Source organism: Callithrix jacchus, chromosome 9, assembly GCF_049354715.1.
Source record: "Callithrix jacchus isolate 240 chromosome 9, calJac240_pri, whole genome shotgun sequence".
Lineage (NCBI taxonomy): Eukaryota > Metazoa > Chordata > Mammalia > Primates > Cebidae > Callithrix > Callithrix jacchus.
This window is the reverse complement of record NC_133510.1, coordinates 115,153,748-115,167,039: the sequence shown is the minus strand read 5'-3', so window position 1 is coordinate 115,167,039 and position 13,292 is coordinate 115,153,748. Positions and strand designations below refer to the sequence as shown.

The 13,292-nt window shown below is 43.3% G+C and overlaps 1 protein-coding gene across 21 annotated transcripts in view; it reads left to right on the top strand.

The window, feature by feature from the left end:
* Positions 1-13,292, top strand: part of HECTD4 (HECT domain E3 ubiquitin protein ligase 4) — a 224,153-nt gene that overhangs the window by 164,860 nt on the left and 46,001 nt on the right. For all 21 annotated transcript variants that reach the window (XR_013522118.1, XR_013522117.1, XR_013522116.1 and 18 more), the window contains 8 exons: positions 1,128-1,289; positions 1,403-1,551; positions 1,940-2,019; positions 4,025-4,188; positions 6,526-6,763; positions 8,110-8,246; positions 9,159-9,285; positions 12,235-12,372. Coding sequence is in view for 18 of the 21 variants with exons in the window: in XM_078337356.1 (XP_078193482.1) it covers positions 1,128-1,289; positions 1,403-1,551; positions 1,940-2,019; positions 4,025-4,188; positions 6,526-6,763; positions 8,110-8,246; positions 9,159-9,285; positions 12,235-12,372 (1,195 nt within the window). In the remaining 3 variants the exon portion in view is untranslated. The remainder of the gene's footprint in view (positions 1-1,127; positions 1,290-1,402; positions 1,552-1,939; positions 2,020-4,024; positions 4,189-6,525; positions 6,764-8,109; positions 8,247-9,158; positions 9,286-12,234; positions 12,373-13,292) is intronic.

Below are 13,292 nucleotides of genomic sequence, written 5' to 3'. Positions count from 1 at the left end.
ATAAATATATTTTAAAAATTGACTTATACACTTCAAATGGGTGAATTGTGTGTTACATGAATTTTTTTTTTTCCTGAGATTCTGAGATGGAGTCTCACTCTGTCACCCATTCTGGAGTGCAGTGGCATGATCTTGGCTCACTGCAATCTCCACCTCCTGGATTCAAGTGATTCTCCTACCTCAGCCTCCCAAGTAGCTGGGATTCTGCAGCCTGGGCGACTGAATGAGACTGTCTCAAAAAAACGAAAAAGGTGCTTTTATCTAATAGAGAAGCTTGAGATTTTTATGATTAGAATGGTTAAAAATAAAAGTGAGAAAGCAAGACAACTAACCTTTAAAAAAAAGAAAAAAGAAGTGTCACCATTGTATCCCTCCTTAGCTTTGAGTTGAATATTAATTAAGTCATGCATATGTAACTTGAACTAAAATTTGTCCTTTAACTACATGGGGACTATAAGAGGATGGGACCCAGACCTTGGAATTGATGATAATGGAAGATAAATAATGTCTTAAAGAGATAGTAAGGATCAAAGTTTAATTTGGAAAAAAGATGCTTTTTAAAAAATATATGTGTGCTTGGTTGGGCATAGTGGCTCACGCCTGTAATCCTAGCACTTTGGAAGGCTGATGCAGACAGACAGCTTGAGCCCAGGAGTTTAAGATCAGCCTAGGCAACATAGTAAGACCCTGTCTCTACAAAAAAAATACAAAAATTACTTGGGTATGGCAATGCATACCTGTAGTGCCAGCTACTTGGGAGGCTGAAGCAATAGGATCACGAGCCCAGGAGTTTGATTACTGCACTGAGCTGTGATCGTACCACTGCACTCCAGCCTCGGTGATGGGAGTGAGACTCTGTCTCTAGATTAATAAATGTGTGTGTGTATGTATGCATACACATTTTATCTGATGGTATTGAAATACAGGCAAATACACATGTATTTCTTTTTCTTCTTTGAGAGAGTAAAGGCATTGGTGTCTGCAGTTCTACTGAATATGGGTTTTTCTCCCCGATGTATTTGCCTATATTTCAGTACCATCAGATAAAATTTCTTTTTCTTCTTTGAGAGAGTAAAGGGATTGGTGTTTGCAGTTCTACTGAATATGGATTTTTCTCCCCAATGTAGCCCAAAGAGATTACTTGGAGCCCCTCTCGAGTGTTTCCACCTGTTCGAGCCTGCATGTTCTCATCTCACCTTACCTCAGTCACCTTCCTGGCTGACCCCAGTGCTGGGGGAGGCCTGCCCCGGGGTACTTTTATCTATGCCACGTCACCACTGCCAGTTCAGGTGAGACATCACATGACACACTGTGTTTTGCGTCTTTTCTTCAAATTTGAAAGAAAAGGTTTCAGGCCCAGGCTTAGCCCTCTGATTGCTGCTCTCTTCTGGTATTTCCTCAGGCCCCATCTTTTTACTGGGAAATTGAAATAGTTTCCTATGGAGATACTGATGATGACACCGGGCCCATAGTTTCCTTTGGCTTCACTACAGAAGCAGAGAAGCGAGATGGGGCTTGGACTAATCCAGTGGGCACTTGTCTTTTTCATAAGTAAGTAAAAGAAGTAGCTCAGTATGGCAGAGAACAGTAGCTTCCTACAAGGTGTGTATAGGTGTTTAGGAAGTCAAAATAGAGCTCTGTCTTCAATAAGTTTGGGGAAAGGAGAGCATTATTTTTCCTTTCTGGAGATTTCCAGTGTACATTAATAAGATTCCTTTCTAATTGTCCTGTAATTTTTAAAAAACTTGTTTATTTCCCAAATTCTAGGAATACAGCTTGGGAAATACTGGTGCAGATATTTTAATACTGAAGTGATATTATAATAATCTCACAATGCTGACACCCCCCCTCCCCCCACTTCACCACTTCCCTGCTTGTGTGTTGGCCAGTGAGGCTTCTCTTTCTTGTCTTTGACCTCCCTTCTTTGTATTTTTCATAGCAATGGTCGAGCCGTGCACTACAATGGCTCCAGTTTGTTACAGTGGAAGAGCGTTCGCTTAGACGTGACTCTCTCCCCCGGTGAGTGCAGTGGGAGTTTTTTCACCCTGTGTGATTCTGTTGGCGTCAGGTTTGGGTCTAAATAGGTTAAAGTTAAATAAATTTAGCAACTGGAAATGGGCCGTTTGTCATCATTTAGTGAAAACCAAACTTGCTGCCCTCTAGTTTACACCAAATCCCTGGCTTTATGAGCCCTCACTATTAGAGCCTCCATTTGGTAACTCCAGAGTTATGTGTACTTTTGTTCTTTCATTATTAGATAATTCAGAGATTTTCCTTCTCTCTCTGAAGTTTAGTCTTCACTTATTCATTAATGAGCAGATAAATAGCTTCAAAAAAATGGAACTCCACCACTAACCATGAGGCACTCAAGAAATGCCTTATTGGGTTAGGCGCAGTGACTCATCCCTATAATTCCAGCATTTTGGGTGTGGACTTTGGGCACACAGACTGCCCTCTTCCTAGAGAAATATGTCTGCAAAGGAATAGGGATTAGAACCTAATCTTTCTAACAGAATCTCACCCCCTGTACCAATACCTGGGCTTCCATTCATCAACAGATACGTGCTGAGCATCTCCTACCTGCTAGGCCCTCTTCTGGGCCCTGGGGATGCTGTGGCGAACAATGACAAGTCCCCAGCCAGTGGGAAGCTCCCATTCCTGTGGTACTTAAGCAATAGGAAACTCTGTGATTAAAACAGAACCTTAGAACTTCATGCACTTATTGGAGAGTTTACAACAGATAAAGTATAGGCCACATGTGCTAGCAGCTTGCCTGAGGCAGCCGATATTAAGTGCTGATGCGACATACAGGCTCCTCTTGGTTCTGTAAGGCCTACCTCGGTGTCCAGTCATCTTATTAGATAGCAGCCTGAATTATGTTATTTACCTTAATGTTTTGCAAAATGCCTTAAATACTTACAAATAGGGAACACAATGGAATTTAATGGTCTTATCTTTAGCTTACATTGTGGGTGGAGTTTAAAATATATATGTATTTTTCTTTTTCTTTTTTTTTTTTTTTTTTTTTTTGAGTCTGGGTCTCACTCTGTTACCTAGGCTAGAGTGCAATAGTGCAGTCACAGCTCGCTGCAGCCTCAACCTGCTGGGCTCAAATGATCCTCCCACCTCAGCCTTCCTGAGTAACTGGGACTACAGGCACACACCACTATGCCTGACTAATTTTTATGTTTTTTGTAGAGATGAGGTCTCATTGTGTTGCCGCGGCTGGTCTTCAACTCCTATCTGCAAGCAGTCTTCCCTCCTTGGTCTCCCAAAATGCTGGATACAGGTGTGAACCATCATGTCGTCTGGCCTTAAATTATATATTTTGAGGCCATTTCTGAATATTCCACCAGAGGTGGAATTACTATTACCTTTTTACTTATTTGTCATAAGTAATCCTCCACATGTCAAAAGAGAAAAACTTACATTTTTCTGTTTTAAAAATGATGCCCCCTTTTTTTTTTTTTGTCTTGACTGCCAGGAAAATAAAGGCTAAATTTAATATGTAATTGTGGTAACAAATTTAACACTGACACTAGGCATTTTCTAAAAAAAATTCTGAAAGTTTTTTTAAAATGGTTTGCTTCTGTTATGTTACTTTATATCTAAATACAATAACTTCTGCCAGTCGCGGTGGCTCATGCCTGTAATTCCAACACTTTGGGAGGCTGAGGTGGTGAGCAAATTGCCTGAGGTTCAAGACCAGCCTGGCCAACATGGTAAAATCCCATCTATACTAAAAATACAAAAATTAATCATGCATGGTGGTGGGTGCCTGTAATCCCAGCTACTTGGGAGGCTGAGGCAGGAGAATTGCTTGAACCTGGGAAGCAGAGGTTGCAGTGAGCTGAGACCATACCACTGCACTCCAAATAAATAAATAAATACAACAACTTCATGTCCTTTTCAGAAGTAAATGAGGGCATAAACAGTGATTTGTAGTGTGTCACTCTGGTTGCAAATTTAAAATTTACTTAATAAAAGGGAGAAAATTTGTTTTCCTTCCCATTCTCTGCTGTAGGTGATGTGGCAGGAATTGGCTGGGAGAGAACCGAGGGCACTCCACCTCCTCCAGGACAGCCAGCCAAGGGCCGGGTATACTTCACATACTGTGGGCAGCGCCTCTCACCTCATCTTGAAGACGTCTCTGGTGGCATGTGGCCAGTGGTTCACATTCAGAAAAAGGCAGGTTATCTTGTTGGGAAAGGAAAACAAATTCTCCTTCATCATGTGTTCCTGTTAGAAATGGAAAAATGAAAGGAACCAAATGTGCCCTCATCGTACATGGTGTTGGTACACAAAAGACAGAGGAAGGGCAGAGCCAGCCTGAGCCAGTGTGTGCCTTCCTTTGTGTTGACCCCACAATCTTAGATTGAAGGATACTGTATCAGGAACCTAGTGTTTCATTGCTTTGGCATCCTTTTAGCAACCTTTCCCAGACAACAATGCAAGGAACACTAGAGTTCTTTCAAATGTCAGTAAAATGATTCTGTGATCACGTAAATTTTGAAAATGATTCTCTTTGGTTGCTCAGTATATCAAAAATTTGGAGAGATCCTTCAGTAAAGATTTGTAAGTTCAACTTAGTTAACTGGCATCCCCACACGTATTTAATGATGGAACTCTTGTTTCTTAAGGAGCATCTATTAATAATATCCAGTGTTATGGAATGTTACTACATGCTGGTAGCTCCCAAATCCATTATCTCTATCCCAGACTTTTCCCTAAACTATGCTCACATACCCAGCAACCTGGGCAGCATCTCCAAAGAGATTGCCTTATTGGCATGTCAAAGTTAACATGACCAAGACTGAGGCTACCTCTGCCCCAAACACAAAGCTGCCACTTCCCCAGTCTTCTTCATCTCAGGGAATGGCAGCTACATGCTCATAGTTGCTAAGGCCAAAAACCTTAATATTCTTGACTCCTCTGTTTTCTCCTGCTCCACATTCAACCTGTCAGCATATCTTGGTTCTAACCCTCAAAATGTATCTAGAATCTGACCACTTCTCCCATTCCTCCCTCAACAACTGGGCTCTGCCACCATCCTCCCTTGAGTAGCTCATTACAGTGTTCTTACTCCTCTCCCAGCCCCCATTCTTGCCCGTTCACACATCTTGTCTTTTTTTTTTTCTTCAGGACATCTCTAAGGTAATACATGTGTGTTTTTTTTTTTTTTGATGTGGAGTCCTGCTCTGTCGCCCAGTCTGGAGTGCAATGGTGCAATCTCAGTTCATTGCAACCTCCGACTTCCAGGTTTAAGCAATTCTCTTGCCTCAGCCTCCCGAGTAGCTGGGATTATAGGCGACCACCACAACGGCTGGCTAATATTTTTGTATTTTTCGTAGAGACGGGGTTTCTCCATGTTGGCCAGGCTGGTCTCAAACTTCTGACCTCAGGTGATATACCCGCCTCAGCGTCCCAAAGTGCTGGGATTACAGGTGTGAGCCACCACGCCCTACCAGTACATGTCTTTTCAACCCAGTAATCACAGTGATCTTTTTAAAATGTTGGTTAGAATGTCACTATCCAATCAATGGCTTCTCATGTCATGCATTTTAAAAGACCAAGTCTTTATAATGGCTTACAAGATGCCAGGTGTGGTGGTGCCAGGGTAGTCTCTGCTACTCTGGAGGCTGAGGTGGGAGTATCACTTGAGCCCAGGAGCTCTAGGCCACAGTGCATTATGATTGCACCCCTATGAATAGTCATTCCACTCCAGCCTAGGCAACATAGTGAGACTCCATCTTTTAAAAAAATAACCTACAAGGTCCTGTAGGATCTGGCCCTGTACCATGTCTCTGATACCATCTTTTATCTCTGTATTTGTTGAATGAATTAATGATGCCAGTAATTTAAAGCAGCATTTCTCAGCCTATTCCATTCATTCATTCAACAAATATCTATTGAACAATTAACTGTCAAGCACTGTGCTAAGCTCTGGGTATGTAGCAGTGAGCAAAACAGATATGGTCTCTGTCTTCATCGGGCTATGATCAGTTGGAGGAATCAGGCATCAAATAATCACATAAATATACATGTGTATGTATGTAATCACAGACTAATAAATGCTGTGAATGAGAATCATAGACTTCCTGGAAGCAAGTAGCAGGCACATCTGATTTTGTGTCTCTTAATCCGAAGAAGTGCTGCTTGAGCCAGGTCTGGAATATTAACTGGTCTTAACTAGACAGAGTTGGACAAAAGAATGTTCCAGGTGGAAGAAACAGCATGGGTGCTGGTGTCGGGTAGAGAGGAACAGTGTTGGAAACAAGAGAGGTCAATGTGTTTGAGCAGCAAAGAGCATGAGAGTGTGAAGTGAGGGCAGGGAGGCAGGGCTGGTTGTGCAGGGCTCTGAGCACAGGTATGCTCAGTTACTCCAGCCCCTGCCTGGTTTCTCTTGCCAGCACACACTTCGGGCTATTCTTCCAATAAGATGTTTAGTGAGCTGCACCTTGGGCTCTTGCAAAAATAAAAATAAACCTAAGTCTTTCCAAATTCTTCGTTTTGTCTCCTTTCCAGAACACCAAAACCCGAGCTAACTTTGGCTCCCGGCCATTTGCCTACGCGGAAGGGCAGGCTCACCGCAATGCTGCCGACCTGTGCACCGACCTAGCAGAAGAGATCAGCGCTAACTTTGAGGCCCTACCTTTCGCTATGGCATCTGACAGTGACAATGATGCTGGCACCAGTATTGCTTCAGACCCAGGCACTCATGGGCCACCATGCCGGATTGCTGCCGTGGCCACTGCTCAGCAACGTAAGTCATTTCCTGGGACTTACTGCCTCCCATGTCTTCCTGGGACCATAAATGCTATGAATTCCATAAACCCACTGCACTGGGTCATCCTCATTACAATCAGCAGTTGCAAACCCAAGTGCCCATTAGTAATGAGGTCACAGGCCTGGTGAAAGAAGGAGGGGAGCAGGAGGAAGCATAGCAGACCAAAGTGCATCCCCATTTCCAGGAAGCCTGCCGTGCCCCAGGGTAGCCATCGCAAGACCACTGGAACCCCAGCACTTTGTATGAAGTCTCCTCATGAGTCACAGTGTTACTTATTTTCAAAAATTATCCTAAAACCAAGGTCATTACAGAATAATAAAATGCTAAGTGGTGGGTATATAGGTGGGCACTGAAACTTTTATGATTACTTGAACAATTTTTTCATAAAATTAAATAAAACAGCTCAGCAAATTAAGGATGTCTGCAAGCCATATTTGGCCTGTGGGATACTGGTTTGCAAACTGTTTTAAGATTCTATTTAGGGCCAGCTACAGTGGCTCACATATTTAATCCCAACAATGGGAGGTTGAGGAAGGAAGATTGCTTGAGCCCAGGAATTTGAGACCAACCTGAGCAACATAAATTTTCTGAGACCCTGTCTCTACAGAAAATTTTAAAAATATTGGGAGGCTGAGGTGGTCAGATCACGAGGTCAAGAGATCGAGACCATCCTGACCAACATGGTGAAACCCCATCTCTACTAAAAATACAAAAAAATTAGCCAGGTGTGGTGGTGCGTGCCTGTAGTCCCAGCTACTCGGGAGGCTGAGGGAGGAGAATTTCTTGAAACCAGAAAATGGAAGTTGCAGTGAGCCGGAATCGCACCACTGCACTCCAGCCTGACAACAGACCAAGACTCTGTCTTAAAAAAAAAAAAAAAAAAAGCCAGGTATGGTGGCGCACACGCCTGTAGTCCCAGCCACTCAGGAGATTGAGGTGAGAGGATCACTGGAGTCCAGGAGGTTTAGCTTCAGTGAATTGTCTTTGTACCACTGCATGCCAGCCTAGGCAACACAGTGATCTCCTGTCTCAAAAAATAAAAAATAAAAAAATAAAGAGTCTATTTGGTTCTATCTCGTAGTGAAGGACTTCCTAAATTCTTCTCTGAATTGAATGAATTATACTCACAAAAACTATTTTAGGATTCAGGGTAATTATAGGTAATTAGTTATTCCTAGAGTCTGTGTTTTAAAATTCCTCAGCGTACTAGGAGTCATCCTGTCATGCAAATTAAGATAATCTAGTTTGTCTGAGGGTGAGAAGTTAAGGGTTGTTCCAGCCTGCTCTTGTTTATAATTTGCTGTCCTTGTGCTCTGTTACAGAATACGATAGTGACACCTCCTGTCATTATAAAGTTGAGCTAAGCTATGAGAATTTCATCACCTCTGGCCCAGACCCTCACCCGCCTCCGATTGCAGATGATGAAAGCGATGATGATGACGATGATGATATCCCACAGGTAAGAGACCGAAGGTCTAGTTCATGATTCAGCAGTATTTGCTTAGCTCCCTGGTGACTAAGACAAACCTTGAGGAGTGATTTTTTTTTTTTTTTGAGACGGAGTTTCGCTCTTGTTACCCAGGCTGGAGTACAATGGCGCGATCTCGGCTCACCACAACCTCCGCCTCCTGAGTTCAGGCAATTCTCCTGCCTCAGCCTCCTGAGTAGCTGGGATTACAGGCACGCGCCACCATGCCCAGCTAATTTTTTATATTTTTAGTAGAGACGGGGTTTCACCATGTTGACCAGGATGGTCTCGATCTCTTGACCTCGTGATCCACCCGCCTCGGCCTCCCAAAGTGCTGGGATTACAGGCTTGAGCCACCGCGCCTGGCCCGAGGAGTAATTTTAATGGAAGAGTGCAAAGCTGGTGTTGTTACTCTCAGTGACATCATTGTGCTTGAACAGTGACCTTAGAGTGTTCATTTTTCTAAACCCCTATCAGTAGCGATATCTGCTGAGCCGTTTTGCCCAGTGAAGATCTAGATACTAGAGAATGAAGTGCTTTGCAATAGCTCAGAATCCTGTGAAAGGACCTAGCATGGTGGCCCATGAGTGTCTGGGTCTGATGCAATACTGGTGCTAGCATCATTGTCACTGTCAGATGCCATGGCGAAGGGCAGGGCCTCGAAGTTAATGCTGATCTCTTCTATGGCTTCTTCAGAGGAAAAGGAAGAGCTTGCCCTAGTCTAGCTGTTCTCTCCCCTGGCATCTGGGGTTGTATCTAGTACAGGGGTCCATGCCTGATCTTTCTATTACTGGCATTTAAATGGGGTGAAGACCTCAGGGTGAGGGCTAAAAGTTAGGGAAGCAGTGATGCCTGTACCAGATGTTCCTTCTCCTCCATTCATAAGGTTCCTTCTCCTTCCAGGAGGACCACTATGCCCTGCTGGTGAAAGCTTGGGAGACCAAGGTTTTTCCTACCATCCGAAGACGTTTCCGCAATGAAGCAGAGCGGAAATCAGGCCTGGATCAGATAAAAGGGGCCTTACAACTAGGTCTGGTACTTTTTGTTCTGCTAAGGAGCTTACTTCATGACTTGAAGTGAGGAGTTAGATGAAAATCAGAACATAAATCAGGAGAGACTCATCTAATGTTACACCAGACTTAACAGTGTCTTCAACCTTACCTTTAGTGGACTCTGATCTTTTGTTTTCATTGCTGGACTTTTATTTGCTTGTCAATTTAGCCGAATATTTTGGGTTGATGGACTGCTGCAATGCAGCTGGAGTGGTTGTAATGGGAAACTCTGTGGTCTGGTGGTTAACAGTCACATCTGAAGCCACACTGTTTACCAGCTGTGTGGACTTGAGAAAATTACTTAACATCTGTGGGCTTTCCTCATCTTTAAAATGGAATCTGCTTTGCAAGGTTGACTTGGCAGTCTCTCACTGTTCCCTGATTCCTGCTTATTAAACATTTTTGGCCAGGTGCTGTGGTTCACGCCTGTAATCCCAGCACTTTCAGAGGCTGAGGTGGTGGATCACCTGAGGTTAGGAGTTTGAGACCAACCTAACCAACATGGTGAAATCCTGTCTCTACTAAAAGTACAAAATTAGCTGGGTGTGGTGGCGCACACCTGGAATTCAAGCTACTCCCGAGGCTGAGATAGGAAAATCACTTGAACCCGGGATGTGGAGGTTTCACTGAGCAGAGATCATACCACTACACTCCAGCCACTCTGTCTCCAAAAAAATAATTAATAAGCAGACAAACATTTTTTGTTATACCCACTGTTCCTTTTGAAAACATTGCCAAGATTGTTGTTCTATAATCTTATAATATTAGGTCACAATTTCTTGTTTATTCTAACACTTTTATCCAAAAGCATCTGTCTCTAATCACAGCCCCCTTTTAAACTCTGCTCAGAAAATTGCCATGCCTTTTCCTTGCAGCAAGACTAGTGAATAAAAGAATGGTAGAGGCTGGGCGTAGTGGCTCACACCTGTAATCTTAGCACTTTGGGAGGCCGAAGTGGGTGGATCACGAGGTCAGGATATCGAGACCATCCTGGTTAACACGGCAAAACCCTGTCTCTAGTAAAGAGGCTCACTGCAGCCTCAAACTTTTGGGCTCAAGAGATCCTCCTGCGTCAGCTTCCTGAGTACCTGGGACTATAGGCACTCACCACCATGCCTGGCTAATTTTTTAATTTTTTGTAGAGACAGGGTCTTGCTGTGTTGCTTGGGCTGGTCTTGAACTCCTGACTTCCAGCAGTCTTCCCACCCCAAAGTGGGATTACAGGCATGAGCCACCGCCCCGACCAACACCTACCTTTTCACCCACAATGTCCTGAGCACTGTGGGGTCTAAGGCAACAACAGGACGTGGAGGAATTGTGCCCACCTTGCTGTCCTTCTACAATGCTTTTCCCCCAGGTCTATGGACATTTCTTTAATTGGTTTATTAATTAATAGTAACTGTTGCTATCAAACATAACCATATGTTCTTTCTCTGGGAAGAAAGAGCAATCTCAATAAGTGGATAGAAGAAACTCATATAGCCCTCTTTTTCTCCTAAATAAGCAACATGTGTTTATTGAAGTAAAAAGTACATAAATAAATAAACATGGCCTGGCACGGTGGCTCATACCTGTAATCCCAGCACTTTGGGAGGCCAAGGTGGGTGGATCACTTGAGGTCGGGTGTTTGAAACCAGCCTAGGCAACATGGTGAAACCCCATCTCAACTAAAAATACAAAAATATTAGCTGAGTGTGGTGGTGTGCACCTGTAATCCCACCTACTTAGAAGGCTGAGGTGCAAGAATCGCCTAAGCCTGGGAGACGGAAATTGCAGTGAGTCGAGATTGTGCCACTGTACTCCAGCCTGGGTGACAGAGCAAGATCCCGTCTAAAACAAAAGAAAGAAAAGAAATAACCATTACTCTCACTTTCTTTTTTTTTTTTTTTTTTTTTTTGAGACGGAGTTTCGCTCTTGTTACCCAGGCTGGAGTGCAATGAGGCGATCTCGGCTCACCACAACCTCCGCCTCCTGGATTCAAGCAATTCTCCCACCTCAGCCTCCTGAGTAGCTGGGATTACAGGCACGTGCCACCATGCCCAGCTAATTTTTTGTATTTTTAGTAGAGACAGGGTTTCATCATGTTGACCAGGATGGTCTCGATCTCTTGACCTCGTGATCCACCCGCCTCGGCCTCCCAAAGTGCTGGGTTTACAGGCTTGAGCCACCGCGCCCGGCCTACTCTCACTTTCTTCTTCCTCTCCATTTGTCCTGTAATTTGTTATTTTGAGTTAATGAAAATGAAATAACTGCATTATTTAATGGACCGTTTTTAGCCATTTTATACTGATGAACACTTTGGTTTTTTTCACTTTTTTGTTACTATCTCCCAGCAGTGCTACAGTGAGTGTTCTTATACCTTTGCACAGTAGTGCTTCTATTTTTTTTTTTTTTTTTTTTTTTTTTTTTTTTTTTTTGAGACTGAGTCTCGCTCTGTTGCTTAGGCTGGAGTACAGTGGTGCCATCTTGGCTCACTGCAACCTCTGTCTCCTGGGTTTAAGTGATTCTCTTGCTTCAGCCTCCTGAGTAGCTAGGATTACAGGCACCCACCATCATACCTGGCTAATGTTTGTATTTTTAGTAGAGACGGTGTTTCACCATGTTGGCAAGGCTGGTCTTGAACTCCTGGCCACAAGTGATCTACACACCTCAGCCTCCTAAAGTGCTGGGATTACAGGTGTGAGCCACTGCACCCGGCCTTAGTGCTTGTATTAATATGGAAGAGATTTGAGACATTCCTAAAAGTAGTGCATTTAGTATTCTAAACATGGTAGATAACTGCATAATTTCCTTCTCCAAAGGGTTATGTACTGCCATAAACATCGTTTGAAAGATTCGCTTATCATTTCACTCTAGGTGTAATTCAGTGTCATGGTTGATCTGTGTGTACTCTTTGGAGAGTTACAAGGTGCTGTTATATTTTTTAGGTATGGTGGATATTGCCCGACAGACGGTTGAATTTCTCTATGAAGAGAATGGTGGCATCCCAAGAGACCTTTATCTTCCTACCATTGAAGACATTAAAGATGAAGCAAACAAGTTCACAATTGATAAAGTTCGAAAAGGTTTTGCTTTCCTCCTTACTCTATCTATGAAATGAGAAGTTGAATTTTCCTTAATGTGCACAAGCAGCTGGTGGCCCTCTTAGGGTGACTCTTCTTACTCTGACTAAGCTGACCCCTTCCACACCGCCCCATGCGAAGCCCTAGAGCAACCTTGGTGGTGCCCTTCCCACTTCCCAGAGCTCAGTAGCATGAGCTGAGGGAGGCAGGCAGCTGCACAAGAAGAGGGGTAGGGCCTGGGCTAAAGATTGCAGATGGGCCTCTCAGGCTTAGTCCTGGATTCTGAGATGATAAACTACATGCACGTGGCTAAATTGAGCTTTTTAGAATTTTAATGGGATGTGTTATCTTTGGTTAAAAATCTATTGCATATTTTAAGGAAATGAGGAAAATACAGAAAAGCACAAAAAAGACAATTGAAAACCACTATTTTTAGAATTACCAGAAGACCTTCATAAAAATACCAGAACATTACAGTCAGGACAGGTATATATATTTACTTTTTGTGTCTCTTTTTTGTGGTGTGATATAATTCACATATCATAAAATACCTTTTTAAAATATACAGTTTACACTGGGAATGGTGGCTCACACCTGTAATCCCAGCGTTTTGGGAGATTGAAGTGGGTGGATCATGAAGTCAGGAGTTCAAGACCAGCCTAGCCAAGATGGTGAAACCCTGTCTCTCTCTCTCTCTCTTTTTTTTTTTTTTTGGCCAATGGAACCTTGAAGCAGAAACCCTGTCTCTATTAAAATAAAAATAAATAAATAAATAAAAATTAGCCAGGCATGGTCAGTGGTGCCTGTAATCCCAGCTACTTGGGAAGCTGAGGCAGAGAATTGTTTGAACCCAGGAGGTGGAGGTTGCAGTGAGCCAAGATTGCCCCACTGCACTCTAGCCTGGCTGAAGAAGTGAGATTCTG